This window comes from Lepidochelys kempii, chromosome 21 (genome assembly GCF_965140265.1).
Source record: "Lepidochelys kempii isolate rLepKem1 chromosome 21, rLepKem1.hap2, whole genome shotgun sequence".
NCBI classification, from domain to species: Eukaryota; Metazoa; Chordata; order Testudines; family Cheloniidae; genus Lepidochelys; species Lepidochelys kempii.
This window is the reverse complement of record NC_133276.1, coordinates 5,461,054-5,481,996: the sequence shown is the minus strand read 5'-3', so window position 1 is coordinate 5,481,996 and position 20,943 is coordinate 5,461,054. Positions and strand designations below refer to the sequence as shown.

Here is a 20,943-nt window from a genome sequence, read left to right as displayed (position 1 = left end):
ATCTGTGCTTAACGTCAGGCTGGTGGCTTGACATTCAGGATTTCTCCGGGTTGCATCCAAGATCGCAGGACTCTTGAGGCCTCCCTCATCATGGGTGCTTATAACTGGGGGGATGACTGGTGGCAAGAGTAGGCCACAAAGTTTTCTTCGCCTTTTAAGGACCTAAGCAGGACAACAACAATTTCTTTTTGAGTTGATTCTAGCACTTCCCCCCACACACCTTTTGGCCATTCCTTTCCTCTTTGTCCATCAGCTGGTGCCAATAGACCAGGTCTGCGTCACCTCCAATGACTTACCCTTTTCCACCTGGTTTCAAAGTGTAGAATAAACTGGGTACAAGGATACTAGCTTTGGTTCTACCTTAGCAGCTCCGGTCCTGCTGCTTATCCGCCTTCTAGGATCCAGCCTGCAGTGTTTTGTGTCACAGCTGGAGACACAGCAACCATCACAGCGATGATGGGGAAGGGCATATTATGTTCTGTCCAAACAAGCTGCAGAGAAAATAATTCTTGCATCCTTATCCTCCCCTTACAGATGGGAAGATTGTTTTCCTGACTTTAAGGAGAACTTAGATTTGTTTGATGCCAAAAAAAAATTTTAAGCCAAATCTTTGAGAGAACCAGGTGGAGTGCCAGGGGTCAGTTAGGAGGGAGAGCTCAAGTATTTTGTTTACAACCCTTCTGCTATTCCAAGAAAGGACACTTTAGTAAATGAGGTCTGGACAATAGCATGTTTTCCTAGTTCCATATTTTTGACACCTCTGTTTTGTCACTAGGTGATTGTGGTGTGCCACCACGTTTTACTTCTGCTGAGCTGAAGGAGGAGTACAGAACTCAGAGTAAGTTTGCTGTTGGGAGCAAAGTGGAATACAACTGTCGCCCAGGTTATACCAAGATACAACGAAAGTTATATCTTTGGTGCATGCTATATTCTCAATGGTCATACACCAGAGAGCTTTGCAAGGGTGAGTATTTTGTTTTTTTACTTTTCTTTTTTAAACTAATTGATTTTCATCAGCCCTTTTTGATTAAAGAGCATAATGAGAGGGATTATATGCCTGGAGGGAGGGCTTAAGTTCACTGATGTGATATGAAGGCTTTCACCACTAAATTACCTGTTCGTATCTGAAACCTGGCTGCTCCTTGCTCTTCATGGGCAACTCCAAAGATGTCTACAAAGGTTTCCTTCCGCTCTGGAGCTTTAAAACACAATGCTAAAAATGGATTTTGAACCTTAAATAATAGACTACTCCAGGCTGGAAGAAGTTATAACTGTCACAAGTGAAATATTCACAAGCACAAAAACATGGTAATGGAACGGAGTTTGATTTAAACAAACACATGCACAAATTCCAAGTTAAGTCTGGCTCTGTATCCGGAGCTGACAAAAAGTGAATAGAGTTTTGATGGAGACAGAATCTTTGGTTCTTTTATGGTTACATTTTACTGAGTCAAGACACACAAATCAAGAATAATTCCAGTCTTATTTCTTTCTAGCAAGATCATGCCCTCACCCCGGAGAGCCAGAAAATGGCAGACTTGTTATTCTAACAGATCTCATGTTTGGTGCAACAGTAAACTTCATCTGTGAAGAGGGGTGAGTAATGGGCAGCTTGTGCTGATAGATTTATAGGTTTTTAATTTCCAAAGGGACCATTATGATTATCTAGTCTGACCTCCTGTATAACACCGCCCAGAATGTTTCACCCATTGATGATCAAGCCCATATTTGTATTTGAGCTAGAACATACTTTTAGAAAGGATTCCAATCTTGATTTGGAGATTTCACCACATCCCTAGGTAGGTTGCTCAAATAGTTAATACCTTCCACTGTTAAATTCAGGCTACATACAAGGCACAAATTGTTACCTTGTTTCAGCTTCCAGCCATTGGATCTTTCTATGCCTTTTTCTGCTAAATTAAAGAGGCCTCTATTATCCAGCCTTCTAGCCGTGTAGGTACTTCCAGACCGTCCATGACCAAGTCACCTCTTAACTTTCTCTTTGAAAAGCAAAATAGATTTAGCTTCCTCCACCCTAATGAGGCAGATTTCCCCAGCCTCAGATCATTCTTGTAGCCTTTTTCTGCACTCTTCCCAATTCAATATCTTTTTTTTGAAGTGTGAACACCAGAACTGGATTCAGAATTTTTGTGGTAGCCTCATGGCTACTATATATAAAGGTAATACCACCTCCCAACTCACACTGAGTTGTCCCCTGCTTGTGTATCCATGTATCGCATTACCCCTCTTAGCCACAGCATCTCACTTGGAGCTCATGTTCACTTGGTTATCCACCACGAGCCCTAAGTCCTTTTCAGAGCCACTGCTTTCCAGATACAGGCTCCCCATTTTGGGTGACTTGCATTCTTTTTTCCTAGACCCATACCTTTGTATTTAGCTGTATTAAAATGCGTGGTGTTCAGATGAGCCCAGTTTACCAAGCAATCCAGATAACTCTAAAAAACTAACCTGGCCTTCTCATAATTTACCATTGCACCAATCTGTGTCATCTTCAGACTTCAATAGCAATGGTTTTATACTTTCTTCCAGATAACTGATCCAAATATTGAATAGCACTGGGCCAAGAATAGATTCCTGGGGGACCCCAGTAGAAAAGACCACTTTAAGGATTCTCCCACTCCCATACACTCTCCTTTTTTGAGCTATATCAGTTAAACCAGTTTTAATCTATTTAATATGTGCTACATTGATATATATCAACCAAAAATAAATGAATAAATATATATATTTTTGGTATAGTGCTGGTTTTTAGTCAGAACGGCATGCGGTATTAAATCCAGTGCCTTACAGAAGTCTAAGTCTATTATATCAATGAGTTATCTTCATCAACCAAACTTCTAATCTAATGAAAAAAACAATATCAAGTTTGTTTCATAAAATTTGTTTTCCATAAAACCATGAAAGCTGCTATCCTTTCATTCTTTACTGATTGCATCCCATGTCAGCCATTCCATGACTTTGCCTGGGATCAATGTCAGGCTAACAAACAAGGGACTCTGGGATGTGGCATATAAACCCCAGGAAAAGGTTAATGAGCTGATGTATGCTCAGTCAGCCCCACCCTGCTACACCTGCTGTCAGGTGTCAGGTTTGGAGGGAGGAGTTAAAAGTAGAGCACACAGCTCAGCTGGGGGCAGACTGGGAAGGAGAGCAGACCTCCAGCTCTCACTCAGAGAGGCCTGGCGAAGGCCAGGAATGGCTTGATAGACAGCTGCCTGCCAGGGACTCCCTGAGGGAAAGTGGGCATGACACAGGACTCTGTCTGATTTATCACCAGTGACCTACCTGCTGGTGCTGAGTAAGTCTGCTGCAGATGGTGGCCTGCCAGAAGGGGGTGACCAGATAAATAAAATACCTTTTGTTTCCTTACACCTGATTAGGGACCTGGCAATAGTTTGTCCTAGGCCCAGTCAGATTCCCATGATCCTACCTCCTCTTGTGAAGGCCATGATGAATCATGGGAGATGTAGCCTCACCAGGGAGACCACTCTATATAGGAGAATGAGGCACCCAAGCTACAGCTTCAATGTGGCACTGTGGCAGCATTTTGGGATTAAAATATTTCAGTTTGCGGGCATTCTATTTTTCCATGAAACATGGAAAATGTCTGCAGAAAGCAGATAATTTTTTTTAAAAGCAACATTTAATTGAAAATCCAATTTGCTGTTGAAAAATAGTTTTGATGAAAATGTATTAACCAACCCTACTAATGATGATGTAAGAGAATCAAAGCCTTATTGATGCTGGACTAGGCAAGACATCCAATCTCAGTTTGTATCATGTAAATTCCCTTCCCTGCTGTTTTATTCAGGTACAGACTAATTGGAGATGCAGAAAGAAAATGTGTGCTTCGCGGATCACAAGTTACATGGGACAAAGAGGTTCCATACTGTCAAGGTGATTAGAGACTCTTAATAGCTTTGTGGGGAAAGTGTAATCAGGGTTAGACAATGAAAAGCATACTTTCTCCTGCTGGATGGATTCTGAAATACAACTCATTTGTCATTTCACTGCATGCTAAATTCTTGAACGCTTCAGTTTTGTTTTCCTCTTGCACCATGCTGTAGAAAAACTTGTTAGCTTTTGAATATGTTTGTTTGTGGGGTAGAAGCCCAAAAGACTCAGATTCTTGGTTAACAGAGCTTGGACCAGATCCCCAAGTAAATTGAATCAGACCCTTGCTCTTCAGTTATATAGTAAAAAAGGAAAGGAGGACTTGTGGCACCTTAGAGACTAACCAATTTATTTGAGCATGAGCTTTCGTGAGCTACAGTTCACTTCATCGGATGCAACCAAAGCTTATGCTCAAATGAATTGGTTAGTCTCTAAGGTGCCACAAGTACGCCTTTTCTTTTTGCGAATACAGACTAACACGCCTGCTACTCTGAAACCAGATATATAGTATTAACATGCTTATAGCACAATCTCTAAGCGCTTTACAGATATATTTATATTTAGGGATAACTTTGCCTGTCACTCATACGCAGCTATCCCTAGGATGGAAAGTGACAGTAAAAACTCCTCCCTTTGGAGAACGTGCCATAGAATCTTTAATACGCTTGAATGGGCAAGACCTCGATTTGATTTCTCCTCCTTCCTTCGGCTTTCATGACCCTTGAGTCTGTGCATCCACTCCCACCACACCCTGGCTGCATAACTACCTTAGGAAAGGTGCCCCGTTTTCTAGTCTTAAAAATCTTGTCTCCCATAGGGCCAGATCCCCAGCTGGTGTAAATGGGCATAGCTCCATTGTAGTCAATAGGCTAGGTCCTCTGCTGGTGAATCAGCGGTACTCCCTTGGTGTCAGTGGTGCTACACTGATTTTAAACCACCTAAGGTTTTAGTCCATTGCATTTCAGCCTCTTCTTCTCTTATAAGACTTTGGATATGACGTAAATTACATTCTCTCTTGCTTCCCTTCTTTCCTTTTTTCCCCCTCTTCAGTGATACCTTGCCAGCCTCCTCCAGAAATAGATCATGGAACACATACTGGGATGACCATGGAGGAATTCAACTATGGAACATCTGTCACTTACCAGTGTGACAGTATAGAGAGGGGACAGGTTCCTTTCTCACTTATTGGAGAGCCCTCCATTCACTGTACATCCACGGATAATGTAAATGGAGACTGGAGCGGGCCTGCCCCTGAATGCAAAGGTGATGGAATCCAATTACTGTAAAACATGGTGGCAGTGTGCACGTACGCATTAGCAACGTAAGTCGTAACGGTGCCACTGCTTAACAGATTGTCCCCAGGACTCCGACTCTTATTCCCACCCCTCACCACATCTTCTTAGTAACACCCTTTGGAGAACAGAGCCTAGTCTGAGATTTGCAGAGACACTAAGGGGTGCAGGGAACTGCACTTCTTGTGTCCAGATTGGCCTCAGTTCCCACCTCACCCGACCAAGAACAACTGCCTGCTTTCCTTGGTCTGCCCACGTTCTGTGTTCCAACCCCTCCCTCAGGCAAGGAGCCAGGAAGCTTAAAGAGGCAGTTGGTGTCCGTATGGGAGGAGGAAGTGACATGGAATCCTAGAAAAACTTCATGGGGGGAGACAGGCTGGCAACATGAGACTGACCGCTGACATGGAGGAGAGAGGTGGACAAGGTCTTCTGCTTCTCAAAGGGAGAAGCCGTGCCAAGACAGAGAGGATGGAGCAGGGCTTGCAGCTGGGTGGGGAAGGAGAGGAGAAGGAGAGAGGAGTAGAGTTTATTCAGCTTCCGTCCTCACTTAAGAGTCCTCTGAAGAAGAATACTGGAGCTGATAGAAATTTTTTCAACAAAGATTTTTATGTCAAAAAAAGTCCTTTTTTGAAAAAAAGCAAATTGTTTTGCGAAAAACTGTCCACTTTACTAAAAATGTTTTATTTTTCATGTCATTGTTTTTAATGTTTTCCCCCCAAAACTCATATAAAATGTTATTGAAATGGCCATGGAACTTACTGAAAACCCCATTTTATGGGTGTTTTTTTAAAATTGATCATATTTTTGATAAGACGTATGTGGGAAACAAATCTAATTATTTACTCGAGAAATTATTCCTGTTGAGGTTTCTGCAGGTAAACCAGGAGCATATCTGCCTGTCTTCTTCACAGGAGACCAGATCTGAGTGTCTGTGTCAGCTATAAGTGCAGCTGGAACTCAGGAGAAATGATTTTATAATGTCCACAAATGATAAGCAACAAGACGGAGCAGTTCCAGCAGCTCCTGCTGCCCAATACCTCTCTTGTCAAAGACTGTAAGCACTGTGTGTGCTCTCACTCTCTTCCCCCGCCACCCCCGACACCATATCCCCACAATTGCCTGGGACAGAACTGCCTTTGCAGGTGGTCACAAATTCAGCAGGCGTAGTTTGATACTTTACTTGAATTAAGAAAAGGCTAGATGAAGACTAAAACTTGCCTACTAGGTTCGATCAAAACTGATGCCCCAAGGAATTTGAGAACATAGCATCAGACCCACTGATACTTTTCTGCTTTTCCTTAACACAATGTTTCAAATAGGTGGTTTCTGGGGGGGACAGGGGCAGGAGTGTTCAAACATGTCATGATATCTCTGCAGGGCCATGTGTATGTGCTTTCAAATCTGTTCATATCCTCCTGGTAAATAGATCTGATTCCTCAGAAGTATCTTCACTTCGTTTCCCAATTTTTAATATAACAGTAAACCTCCCAAGGTGACACTGTTTTTCTTACACAGTCATTCGCTGTGAACAGCCAAAAGTTGACCATGGAAAACAGGTGACTGGATATAGTCCTGTCTACACCTACAGAGCCTCCGTTCTGTTTGAGTGTGAACACCGCTACACCCTCAAAGGCAGTGACATACTTCAGTGCAATGAAAATAGTAGATGGGATCCTCAGTTACCAGTTTGTGAGCGAAGTAAGTGTCATATGGGGACTACCACCTCCTTCAAACTGACCCTGCAGCCCTTGTTCGCCCAAGTTTCAGGGACAGCCAGTTTGATGTCCCCTTTGTTTTAAGAGAGGAAATAGTGACTGCTGTGCAAGGCTGCATGCCACTGTGCTGACACAGCTCCGTGACGCTTCGGTTAAATGACTTGTATGCTGAAAACAGGGATTCCAGTTTTATTCTATTGCAGGCAGTGTTGCCGAGTGAATAGAGTACTGAAGTGGGACTCAGGAGACCTGGGTTCTATCCCTGCTGAGTGACCTTGGGCAAGTCACTTCCTCGCTCTGTGGCCCAGTTTCCCCTGTAAAAGGGGAATAAGGATACTGATGTTCTTTGTAAAGTGCTTTGAGATCTACTGAAGAAGAGCCATGTATTATTGTTTATGTATTTATTGTATAAGTTCTTATACTGCACTCATCACCATAATGTCTGAGTGCCTTCCAGTATTGCATTAAATAATGTAACTATGCACCTGGCATGTGTTTTTTGTTTTGTTTTTTTTCCCTCTCATCCTCTCCTCAGGAGAGAAGCATGTGCCATGGGGTTTCTTGTTTTGTGATAGGGTTTTAGGTTTTTGGGTTTGTTTGTTTGTTAATATACATGTCTTTCATGTCACATTCGTGTAGAGAAGAATTATTTCTCAATAAGATTTCCTGGTTATGTATGTCCTCAAACTTTTATTTTTACTCTTAGGTAGTTGTGATGACCCACCTTACATTCGTAATACTTTTCGAGATCATTCTAACAGGAACTTGTTTCCGGCTGGGACTGTAGTGAAATATAACTGTGTGGGAGGTTATGAGTTAATCCCTGGAATATCCTCTGCGAATGTTACCTGTCAGAAAGATTTTACATGGTCTGAACAGCAAGAATTTTGTCAGAGTAAGCATATTAATCTTTGGTTTAGCTTTCTTTGTTTTAATTGAGCTACAAAATTAACACAAATGTAGGAAGCTATACTCTATAGTCGATATGTGGTTCAAAGTAAGTGTGTGTCTGTCTGTCTTCTGGGAATTCTTACTTTAACAGTAGGAAGCAGGGTCAGAGTTAATTGTTTACACATTTATGAACAGATCTGTTGCTCCCACCCACGATCTCCATCTTATCTAAGGCAGATTATAATCAAGGTGGATTCTACACAAAATTTATTGTTACACAGCAATCGGTGTTGTTTAGAAGCCTGCTGAAAACCAAAATACCGTGCCAACTTCAATTCAAATAGTTACCCAGAAGAAAACTGGAAAGGGTACTCCTCAATCCATGAGGCACGCCCAATAACACTCATGGCAGGAAGAAATGATTTGCTGTGTTTGTCGATGATATAAAACTTCCACCTAAAACCAGCCTCTTCAAAAATGTGAAGGAAATGCTGACTTTCTGTAGCTAGCAAAATATTCAGCTGCTCCTTGTAAATGAATCTGCAGAATTGTTTTTGCTCTGATTTAACACTGGTGGTGGTGGTGTTTCACAGAAATTAGATGTCCCGATCCAAACATTACCAATGGAACAGCGAGACCTACACAAGCAATCTATGAGTATGAGGACACGATTAGCATTGTTTGTAATCCCGGTAACGCCCTCAAGGACAATTATGGATCGATTAAGTGCGAACAGAATGGTGCATGGCATCCTGCATTACCAATTTGCGAACCAGGTATGTATAAATGATGAAGAACTCTGACATGGTGACCTGCTATCCCTGACCTACTCCCAAACAACGTAATTGCTGCATAATTATATATTTATATTATGGTAGCACACGGAGGCCCCAGTTGGGAAAGAGGGCCTCTCCCTTCACTCCCTCCCCCACCTCGTCCCTTCTTGTTTCCCGTCTTCGGCCTCTATCACCCTGAACCTCTGTCTCCCCCTTCAGTCCTCTCCTGAAAGGTCCTGAGGATCCTATGTCCTTCTTAGAACACTGATCCTGGTTTCCTGGACAAATTCCAGCTCTGCCATTGCACTCTGCCTCCCTCTGTTTCTCCTGCAGTTTCAAAAGGATGTGGTGTTTTTCGTCACTTAGGCCCTCATTCCACAAAGTCCTTGAGCACATGCTTAACTCTAAGCACAGGCGTAGTGTTGATTTCAGTGGAGCCACTTCCATGCTTAACTTTAAGCACATGTTTAAGTGCTTTACTGAATTGGGACCTTGGAGAAATAGCTGCATTTCTCTGGTGGATGAAGTAGCTCTGGGCGTAACAGGTTGAAAAGTATGATAGAAATGCAGGGTCATTACAATGACTGACAGGTAGGCCAAATGCTACTGGCACAGAGGCATCTCACAAACATTCTTTCCGCTCCCTTTCTCTACCCTTCTTCCATCATGAGGCAAGCACACACAAAGGTAGTCAATGTATGTTGTTAGCGGCACAGAAGGAACAAAGTTGGTGAATGGCACTGCATGAGCTTACTAGTGGGGTGGTAGTGGTGTTGTAAGATTTTGGTTCATTCCAGCTCCCCACACCCAGTTCATTCCAGGGTACTTGACCTGCGGGGTGTCAGCAGATCTCTGGTAAAAGAGGAGAAAAGGAACTGATGAAGGTTGGGGTCTGTAGTGGGTAGGCTGAGCTTCCTCTGAAGAAATCTGCCGGGAGAGTAGATGTATGAGTGACGGTGACAGACCCCATTGTTTGAGTCATCTTAAGTACACACAGCCCTCTGTGAACACAGAAAACAAGATCCCTGTGCTTGTAGCTGGACTGGCTTTGTGACCCGTTGACTCCATCCCATTTCAAAAAGTGGTTTGAGGGTACCACTATTTTCCTTCCACCCAAAGAAAGCATCACCCCACAGTGCTATTAGCCAGTTCCAATTTCACACACTTTTTCTTGGTGTCCATACATTATCCTTCTTTGAATGTTTTTAGTTCTTTAAATTAATCTGACTGAATCTCACATGATAGGTTCATCTCTATTTTACGGGGCTGTTGTTACAGTTTGCAAACCAGTTTGTATAAATGATGATGAACTCTGATACAGTGACCTCCCATCCCTGATTTTGAAAGGAACATCTAACACAAAGTGTAATTGCTGGTACTTCTATATTTATATCATGGTAGCACACAGAGGACTCAGTCAGGATCCAATGTCCCATTGTGCTGGGTGTGAAACCTTGGGGGAAGTATTTCTTCCGCCTTACCCTGCGGTGATTAGGTATCAGCTGGAGTATTGTGTCCAGTTCTGGGCGCCACATTTCAGGAAAGATGTGGACAAATTGGAGAAAGTCCAGAGAAGAGCAACAAAAAAGATTAAAGGTCTAGAAAACATGACTTACGAGGGAAGATTGAAAAAATTGGGTTTGTTTAGTCTGGAGAAGAGAAGACTTGAGGGAGGACATAAAAGTTTTCAAGTACATGAAAGGTTGTTACAAGGAGGAGGGAGAAAAACTGTTCTCGTTAACCTCTGAGGATAGAACAAGAAGCCATAGGCTTAAATTGCAGCAAGGGTGGTTTAGGTTGGACATGACATTAGGAAAAACTTCCTAACTGTCAGGGTGGTTAAGCACTGGAATAAATTGCCTAGGGAGGTTGTAAAATCTCTATTGGAGATTTTTAAGAGCAGTTTAGACAAACACCTCCCAGGGATTGTCTAGATAATACTTAGTCTTGCCATGAGTACGGGGGACTAGACTAGATGACCTCTCAAGGTCCCTTCCAGTCCTACAATTCTATGATTCTATGTGGGGTACATTGTCCCCTACCTAAATGACTGGTGTCTTGGCATTGTGATATCTATGACGGGCAATTTTATCTTTTCTGTGTCTATCGGCATGCTCAAGTAGTACCAAAAGATGCACGTAATAAGTGAGTATTTAGTGGGCCTTTACTCCCTAATGACAGTAGCAAAATGAAGAACATGGTCCACAGATTGGGCAGATTGGCTTCTAGTTTACTTGTTCTGCTAGGCACCTTGATAAAACTTCACAGATGTTGTTGATAGAGTGAGGCAAATACACCCCAGCTCCAGCGGAGAGCTCCATGTGGTGAATTTCCTGGTGTTTGTGCTTCTTCACTTTGATCTTCATGGAATGAAGTATTCCTCTACTACATGAATTGGTTTGATTGTAGAATGGAATCATATGAAGATTCACCTCCTCCTTCAATTTGTACGCTTGCATTAGCTACTTTTTAATCACATTTTCCAGATTACTGGAGTGTATTCCACAATTCTACCTCCATAGCCTTGGAAGCAGAAATGAATCCACAAGGACAAAGCATGTCTCGGTGCAGGATTGGATGGAACCTTCTCCCAACTCTGCCTGTACCTTGTAGATATGTAATTCACTTTCCAATTACCATATTGACTAATGACTCCCACCTCTCTGCAATTTTCTCATTTACTGTGGGACTAAGATTGTGTAATACGTCTCTATCTCCCACTTTTACAGGAGACCTGATTACTTTGGCATACCATCGCCACCTGTTTGCCAACTGATTTTTCTGTTTTCTTAGTAGCTAAATTATATGCATAGCAAAGTCTTCATCTCAGGTCCTTCACATGCGGCTGATAGGTTATCGCAGCTTGCCTTTGCTGTTGGATTTCAAAGTACAAATCAGTTGATAGCAAAGGATGCCTGCCAAACATAGAAAGTATGGGCTCTCTCCCATTGGATCATTCTTAGCACAATTACATACCAATCCTTTAACTAGCAACTATACCTGAGGAAGATCCTTTTGTCCTTTCCTGCAGGTTAGTGTTTACCCCATCTAGAGAATGGGAGAATTTTCAGTCTCCCCATAGTCTCCCAGTACTTTATATCTATTCTTCATTAGCCAGCATTTAAAGAATGCTGTTTATTGGAGTTAGTGCCCGGACTATATGTCCGTACAAATAAATGCCTTTTGCAGTTCAGATTTCTTGAAGATAAATATGCTTTGTACCTTTAAGGACTAGTCCTGAGTTAAAAAGGCTTTGGCAGAAAGATTGCCCTGGATTAAGGGAGCTATGATGGGAGAAGGCCTCCACAGTGCCTTGTTCCCACAGTGGTCCAAAGACCAGACAACGTTGCCCCAAATGTAGATGATGTTGGGTGAGGATGGCTGGGATGCCCAGAGGATACAATGATTCTATGCCTCCCTTAGCAGCCAACTTCACTGTGACCATTAGAAAGATCCCATCGCAGATTAAAGTTGCCATCCCCCAACGCAACCATTGAGTGGGAGCATGGTACAAATGCTTCTGGCACCCTCATCGGTGTTGGGTCAGTTCTCAAAACACTAAGCACATTAAAAGAGAATTTTAAGTATCCATGAATTTTCAAAAAGCCAGATGAGGGATTAGAGAAACCCAGGGGGTGAGGTAATATCTGTTGTTGGAATTATTAGTTGAGCATTTTCAGAGCTTTAGGCCTATTTCAATGGGCAGTACTGGGACTGCTTTATGCGTCACTCCGGCTACTGTTGGAAATGTGTGATGATCCCGGAACAGTGTCAGAAGACTAAAACTAACCACTACAAAAAATATCACCTGCTAGAACCAGCTCTATCCCCATCTTTCACCCGAAGCAGTCGTCCTCCTCCTCACTAGTTCAAGAAGGATGGACATATGGGGAAAAGATGGCTCATTATACTGGGAGGGTGGTGTGGTGAGAAAGTTCAATAGATAGTGGGGATGGGTGGGGAACTCGGGGGACACCAGAACAGTCTCATAACTTGGAGGAGGCTTGGCATGCTCGTTCAGGGGGTTCTGGCAGAACTCAGTGGCTATAGAAGGGGATCAAATCTGGAATTTGATGGTGTGTATGTAGCAGGGCCAGTTTAATGACTCAGGGAGCCATGCAGGAGGAGCCTACTGTTGAAGTTGATGGGAGCTGTAGGCCTTCCGTACTTCTCAGGGTCTGGCTGTAATTCTCAGTCATTCAGTGCAGTTATTCAGTGTCGTCCGCATGTGAACAACAATCCCTGGGGCCCTTACAGGTCCAAGAGACATTTTAAGAGAGTTTTGCATGTTGCTGTTTTTAATCTTTGCTCTCCCAATGCCATGGGTATGATGCTAGATCACAGCCAGAAACTAACAGAAAGTGCTGGCAGATTGTCAGAGGCATTAGACACTGGTGCCCCTCCAAGCACCATTTTTTTTGGAAATGTACTGCCGGGAAACCCCACAGTATTTATGCTGCCTCCCTGCTTTTAGGGGATTGCTCGTTCTGTATCGCTGCTGTATTTTCCCCTTTTATTATAGCTTGTGATCCACCTCCACGCATCTCTAATGGATGGGACATCCGCAGCTGGAAAGACGTTTTCCATGTTGGCTCAAGTGTGACCTACGTATGTGAGGATGGTTGGTCACTTGTTGGAGTATCCTCCATTCAATGTATAGCTGGTGATGGGGGAACTCCGCGCTGGGATCCACCTGCCCCTGAGTGCAAAGGTGATTCATTTCTTCATCACACTAGAATGACTGAGATTAGAAAAGGGTGGAGGGCACATTGCAATGACCTGGGGGCTATTTAACATCTTAGCCCTTCAATACTGAAAATATGGAGAGCCAGGGGCCAACTCATTGCAGACTCAGTGTCTATAGAAGGGGATCAGATCTGGATTTTGGGGGTGCATATGTAGCAGGGCCAGTTTAATGACTCAGGGAGCCATGCAGGAGGACGCTACTGGTGAAGTTGATGGGAGCTGCAGACCTTCTGTACTTCTCAGGGTCTGGCTGTAATTCTCAGTCATTCAGTGCAGTTGTTCAGTGTCATCCGCATGTGAACAACGATCCCTGGGGCCCTTGCAGATCCAAGAGCCATTTTAAGAGTGTTTTGCATGTTGTTGTTTTTATCTTTGCTCTCCCAATGCCGTGGGTATGATGCTAACTCACAGCCAGAAACTAACAGAAAGTGCTGGCAGATTGTCAGAGGCATTAGACACTGGTGCCCCTCCAAGCACCATTTTTTTTGGAAATGTACTGCCGGGAAACCCCACAGTATTTATGCTGCCTCCCTGCTTTTAGGGGATTGCTCGTTCTGCATCGCTGCTGTATTTTCCCCTTTTTTATTTTAGCTTGTGATCCACCTCCACGCATCTCTAATGGACGGGACGACCGCAGCCAGAAAGAAGTTTTCCATGTTGGCTCAAATGTGACCTACGTATGTGAGGATGGTTGGTCACTTGTTGGAGTATCCTCCATTCAATGTATAGCTGGTGATGGGGGAACTCCGCGCTGGGATCCACCTGCCCCTGAGTGCAAAGGTGATTCATTTCTTCATCACACTAGAATGACTGAGATTAGAAAAGGGTGGAGGGCACATTGCAATGACCTGGGGGCTATTTAACATCTTAGCCCTTCAATACTGAAAATATGGAGAGCCAGGGGCCAACTCACTGCAGATTCCTCCTTTTCAGCAGACCAAATGCTCCCAGCTGGGATGCCCACTGCCAGTGTCCTCTCTGCCCTGGCACTCATACATATGATCTGCCCTGAGCTATGCCCTAACGTATGCTTGATCCTCCCATTTCCACCTTGCTGAATTTCTCCCTCAGACACACCCCTCAACTGACCCATCTCTTGGTTTGTGGTTCCCAATCCAGCTGTCCTGATGGTGGCACTTTTAATATGGACTCCCTTCTGTGTGTGTGGTCTCGTTATGTTTGTGGGGACAATCTGAGTCCAGGTGCTGGACTCTTCTGTAACTTCTCCAACTTCCCTGAAGCCACTCCTGCTTCTCAGTGGAGTAAGTCAAAAGGCAATCAGGCCTTACATTTCTCTGTCTAAGGTGTTCGTAGTGTGCCAGTCACTGTGGTATCTTTGGCATCCTACAGGATGAAAGTCACTATAGAAGCGTAAGACGCTGTTAAGGACCAAGTTCAGCTCTTGGTTCCACTAGTATCAATCCAAGGCAACTCCACTGACTTCCATGTACTTCTCCCTCACTGCAGAGGAGGGTAATTCTGCAATAGACCAAAGAGGCTGTTTTAAAAAAGGCCACAAGTGTGCCTGGGAGTGAACTGCACGTTCACAGTTGTCCCAAGACTGCCAATAAGACGTCCTTAAATGAACCAACAGAGCGCCTGTGCTCTGCTGCTCCATGTGGGGGCTTTCAGCTGCCGATGCCTGCAGGAAGTGCCCATGATACACAGCACTGGATGGGATTTCACTCGCACCGTTTTCTTGTTGTTCTCATGATGTTTGTTTCTCCGAAGAGAGAGATGCACTGTGGGTTTAATGTTACTTGCAGATTATTTCCCTGCAAAACCAAAACAGCTGCAATGAAGTGAACTAAGAGCATGATTTACAGACAATAAGCACCATGCATCTCCTCCTCTCACTGAACTGTCTTCTCTTCTTCCTTTTCCTTTCAGTTCAGTGTCCAAAGCCAGATGTGCAAAATGAAGAAATGGTCAATGCGTTAGATGAAAAAATGTGGTACAACGTGAATGAAAGCATTACTTTCAAATGCTCTCCTGGGTACCAATGTTCAGACCTTTGGTATCAGTCTACAACAGACAGCGTGAATGTTACATGTTTAGCTAATGGCACCTGGACCGTGTTACCCGTGTGTGTAAGCATCACAGTCCATTTGGATTTCTTGATGCACCCTGTCCAATTTCTAGTGTAAAACAAAACACTGTCTGAATGTGTCTTTGCTTCTTTAAAATAATGAGATCCGTGTGGCGAGGGAGATAGATCTGCCATTGATACAACATAAGTGGAAAAAATAAGTGGACCTGAAAGCAAACACATCCCATCACTCCCCCACCCCATCCCTTTCTTGTATTTTAAGGGAGAAGGTTTTCTTCCTTTGCAGTGGCTGCTCCATGCCCAAAATAATATAAAATAGGTAAAATCTGGTGGTTAAAAATCACAACAGGAAGAAAATGTTATGCCCCATTATGAAATATATATACAGAGAGAGGTTTTCAAAGCAGTCAATGGTGTGATACGTTATGTATCTTCTGTTGGTCTGGGGCACAGTATAAAGCAAATATCATGACTGACTGCTTTACTGAGCAACTGCCAGTGTGTTCAACATTGTACAAGTGTAAATGGAGGTCTGGTTCCTGTCCCAGGAGTTGACAGTCCAATGCCTGATTCTGCAAGTTGCTCAGAACTTCCTCAGCGTTGCTTAGCAGTATCAGAATTGAGGGCACTCAGCTGGCATTTATCGGGATCAGACCCTAAGTCAGGCACAGAGGATATGAGACGGACACATGTAATAGACTGTGCATATGTGCAGAAATTGTAAATGACCAAAGTCTTCCCAAGGCAGCTGCCAAAGCTGAGCGCCCTGTCTCTCTGCTTCTCAGCTATTGCCACCCACGCCTGCTATCTCCAGGGCCACAGAGGCAGAGAGCCCAGTTGCTCTGTTGCCCTGGCCCCTGGAGTCAGGAGGAGTCTGAGTGCCCAGGCTGTCTAGCTGCTGGAGCTTGGATGGAGTCTGTGCGGCCAGGGTCTCTGCCTGCTGGCTGGTGTGATCAGCCAGGAAGCCAAAAAATTTCTATTTGGGGGTCTCTTGAAGTAGAATTTTTCTTGAAATCCCTTCCCATGAAAAATTTCAGGGTCGTTTTTGTTTTTGTTCCGGTTCAGGATGAAACTGTTTTCAAAAGCACAATATATTTCACATGAAATTTTCATTTTCTGGCCAGCTCTAACTGAGAATGTGCAACACCTTTCAGAATCCTATAATATGTCTGAGACAGACACATGTAACACACTGGATAATGGCTCAGATCAAAAAGGAGCAAGCATGCTTGTGAGTATAGGTCCTTATTATCTTCAGCGTAATCACATTCCCTCTGTTTCTGTTTTACAGAAGAAACAACTCGATTCCCCTCAGTGCAACATGGTTCGCGAGTGTATAAAGTTTCTCCACTGCAATGTGTCTCTGACAGAACTGAAACTCCTGCTGGAAGTGCAGAAACTGTATCTGGAGATTCAGAAACTTAAGCAGGACCTACAAAAATATAAAGAATAGCTGAAATCTCTGACGCATTTCTGTGATAAACTGTCTCCTTTGGCTGCGGTTTGTATAATTACTTTGTACATATGACAGGTTTCAGAGTAACAGCCGTGTTAGTCTGTCTTTGCAAAGAGAAAAGGAGTACTTGTGGCACCTTAGAGACTAACCAATTTATTTGAGCATGAGCTTTCGTGAGCTACAGCTCACTTCATCGGATGCATTCAGTAGAAACTGCCTTTCCACGGTATGCATCCAATGAAGTGAGCTGTAGCTCACGAAAGCTCATGCTCAAATAAATTGGTTAGTCTCTAAGGTGCCACAAGTACTCCTTTTCTCTTTGTACATATGATGATTGTTACTATTTGCAGAGAACTTGCTAGTACGTTTAGTGATCCAGGAAGAGATTAGCCTGTGCATCAGGAATCAGATTTTTTTCATGCTGTGCGCCAGTGGTTACGGTTTGGGGTTTTTTTGTTCTTTCCTTTCAATCTCACAAATGTAAGTCCCTACTTGATAAACTAGGGATTTCATCCTCTTATATATTTGTGAGGACTATAAGTAAAAGGGTTGAATTCAGATTCCTTTCAGTTCAGAAAGGGAAAGCAAGTTGAGAGAAACTAGATTAAAATGTATGAAAGTAAACCTTCAGTTGATGCAAGCTTCAGACCCTCTGCAGAATACACCAACAACGTTGAGCTTTCAGAAATCACCCAACTGTTGCATATATTTAACCTAAGTGCATTATAACCCAAACATGTTTAAAGTAATGAATGGCTGTTTAACTGCCTGATAGCCATGAACCTTAAGGGCAACTCTGTTCGCAAATCCCTCTGCCCCACTGTGAAAATGTAAAGCATAAAAAAGCCAATTTTCTGCCCTATTCTCTTATTTAAAAAGTCAGCAGTTTTCCTTCCTAAACTGAACAAATCTATTTTTGGTTGACTTCAGTGCTGGTATCATCTGCAGCATTTCTATATCCTCACACACACTCCCACGAATCGATGGTGAAAATTTAACTGTAGAGCAGCAACCAACTAACCATCTCCCCATTGCCCAATGAATGATAGGGGCGTCCTCTAACCTACGCCATTGTGATCAAGCAATTATTTCTGTCCTGCAGGGCTACAATAAAGTGCAACTGTAAAAACTGCCGATTGTCTTTGTTTTTATAATTTTCTCCCTTTGGCTGTAAGACAGGAAAGTGCCCAGCAGGTTTAAAGGCTCCTTTTCCTGCTGAGGAGTGAAGCATGGCTCGGTTTGCATCTGTAAGTCAGGAGCAGCTTTGAGTCAGATACATCCCTGGGTAATGACATTAGCGGAGGCGGATAGAGTAACAGCGGGGATGAATTTGACCCACAGGATAAATAGCAAGGATCCTTTGGTAACTGGACTGCCTCTTGTGTTTCAGAAATCAGCACAGTTTGGGGGTGCTGATCAGGACAGGGTGGCGTAGTGCTGCTGTGTCAGAATAACTTTGTGTTTGTCCCCAGACCAGAAAAATAACAATCCTGCATTTCTCTTCCACTGAGAAACCTGAGCTGTACAGCGCTGCACTGGTAGGTGCCTCTCTGCAAACTTTACACCTTCCAGCAGCATCCTCTAAAGAAAAAACAAGTGTGTGCAGCCTGCAGGGGATGCTAAACATTAATACCCCTCGATGTCTCATTCTTCTGACGCCGCCCAGCCCTTGGAAGGAGGCAGAGGGAGGAAATGCTGCCCCCCCCCAGGTGTTTCCCATGCTGAGGGGGTGACCACAGCCTGCTTTTGTTATGGTACTAACTGCAGCTATATCCGCTCTACCCTGTGCACTGTCTGCCATGAGCACAACACTACAGAGGGGGCTGGGCAGTATGTGCACTCTGCCCATCCCCTTCCTGGGCCCCTGAAGCTGCAGAGCACTGACTCCCACTTCCCCTTGCCTCATGTGCCTCTGGGTGGCCCTGGCTGGGGTCTGTGTTGCACAGTGTGCAGGGTGAGGAGCGGCTGCAGCCCTGCCCGGACTGCGCTGTCACCCCCATTCTCTGGGAACTCACCTGGCACCATGACGTCGCTTCCCTCTGGCTGGACCCTGCGGCTCCTGGGGACCCTGGTACTCATGCTGCTGCCTGGGGGAGCTCTCAGTGAGTAGGAGGATGAGCCTCTCCCTTGAATCCCATCCCCACCCTCTCCCCTCTCCTGGCTTTCCCCTTCACCCTCACCCCTGGACTCTCCCTTTGCTTCCCTCTGGCAAGCTCCTGGGCACTTGTGGTCACTGAAGATCCCATGCCATTCTTACCGCACTGATTCTTGTTTCCTGGCCAAAGTCCAGCTCTGCCTGCTACGGTTCTCCTGCAGTTCCAAATGGAGGTGGTGCTTTTCTTTCCTTAAGGCCCCATTCCACAAAGCTCTTGAGCATGTGCTTAACTTTAAGCACACAGGTAGTGTTGACGTCCATGGGACAACTCCCATGTTTCAAGTTGAGCGCTCACTGTAAATGCTTGGACGCCACAGGTTGAAAAGTACTGTTACCCCTGAGCGGTTAGCCAATACGCAGTGTCTTGCAGGCTGTTTCTGTTAAGAGGAGAAATTGATGATCGAGCTCGGTATTTCTCTGGTGCAATCCTGTTTATTCACAGAGAAGGTAGACAAGAGTCCTGATTCCCCGAAACAGTAGGAATCACACTGAAGACAGGTTTTTTGCTCACAGTTCCAAGCCTCGTTCCTGTCAGCACACTATAGAAAAGCTCGCTCTCTCTCCATTTCCTCTTGAGCCCCGTTACCAGTGCATTTCTTGCCATCTTCTTGGCTTTCCTGCTCCTTCTTTGTCTGCTTCTGGCTGCCTGGGCTAGTTCTCTCTGCCTGTTTCCTGGGTGCTTCTGTTCACGGACTTACATGCGCACAGCCTTCAGACAAAACTTACCAGCCTTGCTTGCAGCCTGTGTCTGGGCAGTGGCTCCTATGGTTTTATCCAACTTACTCTATAAAGGAGCTTAACTGTGTCTGATATTTATCCTGGATGGGGGGCAGCTGTTATCATGCCCATCGCTTCAACGAGGGTCACCCAACCTCCTTCATAACAGTAAAAAGAAAAGGAGTACTTGTGGCACCTTAGAGACTAACCAATTTATTTGAGCATGAGCTTTCGTGAGCTACAGCTCACTTCATCGGATGCATGCCGTGGAAACTGCAGCAGACTTTATTTATACACAGAGAATATGAAAAAATACCTCCTCCCACCCCACTGTCCTGCTGGTAATAGCTTATCTAAAGTGATCATCAGTGTGTGCTGGAAATGGCCCACCTGATGATCACTTTAGATAAGCTATTACCAGCAGGACAGTGGGGTGGGAGGAGGTATTTTTTCATATTCTCTGTGTATAAATAAAGTCTGCTGCAGTTTCCACGGCATGCATCCGATGAAGTGAGCTGTAGCTCACGAAAGCTCATGCTCAAATAAATTGGTTAGTCTCTAAGGTGCCACAAGTACTCCTTTTCTTTTTGCGAATACAGACTAACACGGCTGTTACTCTGAAACCTTCATAACAGTGTTATCGAAATGAAGGATCATTACCAGGTTTAACAGGCCAGCCACTCACAAATTTGAACTATGTGGATGACAGGTCAGTGCCAGGTGGTGTTTGAATAGAGGGTCTAACTTCTAATAGTGACCAGCATTTCCCTGGTGCCTGATCAGTGTGATTGTGACCGGAATAGGACCACTGCTAATGTAATTGCTACTTAACATAACTGACTTGTTGAGAAAATCTCCATGCGAGATCTGTAGTGCGCAGTCTGCCCAGCCTGACTGATGCTAGATACACAAGATGGCTCAGGAACAGTGCTTCTGGCTTGCCTGTGGGGATGTGCACGGAACTGAACACAGATTGCAGTTGTGCAACCAGTTTGATGGTTTGTTTTTTAAAAAAAGAGGAAATTGTCACAGCAGTATAAGACGGAATCTCACTGGGCTGAGACAGCCCCATGATGACTTGTCTGCTGAAAACAGGGATTCCGGTTTAAACCATTCTATAGTTTGAAATTAACTAGAGGTTTGGACGCTTGGTTACGTCTGTAGGCTGAGCTCATTGCACGCACCACTGGGCTTCTTTCGTTCCTCCATTCTCCCCCACAAGATCCTGTG

The 20,943-nt window shown here is 44.2% G+C and overlaps 1 protein-coding gene across 1 annotated transcript in view; it reads left to right on the top strand.

Annotated features, from left to right (window-relative positions):
* The window catches only part of LOC140901481 (complement receptor type 1-like), a 46,783-nt gene that overhangs the window by 9,521 nt on the left and 16,319 nt on the right, over positions 1–20,943 (top strand). Inside the window, exons 5-16 of the mRNA XM_073320406.1 lie at positions 776–964; positions 1,497–1,596; positions 3,833–3,918; positions 4,966–5,178; positions 6,723–6,905; positions 7,629–7,817; positions 8,407–8,589; positions 13,112–13,300; positions 13,927–14,115; positions 15,226–15,425; positions 16,677–16,837; positions 18,609–18,943. Of these exons, the coding sequence (XP_073176507.1) occupies positions 776–964; positions 1,497–1,596; positions 3,833–3,918; positions 4,966–5,178; positions 6,723–6,905; positions 7,629–7,817; positions 8,407–8,589; positions 13,112–13,300; positions 13,927–14,115; positions 15,226–15,425; positions 16,677–16,837; positions 18,609–18,943 (2,217 nt within the window). The remainder of the gene's footprint in view (positions 1–775; positions 965–1,496; positions 1,597–3,832; positions 3,919–4,965; positions 5,179–6,722; positions 6,906–7,628; positions 7,818–8,406; positions 8,590–13,111; positions 13,301–13,926; positions 14,116–15,225; positions 15,426–16,676; positions 16,838–18,608; positions 18,944–20,943) is intronic.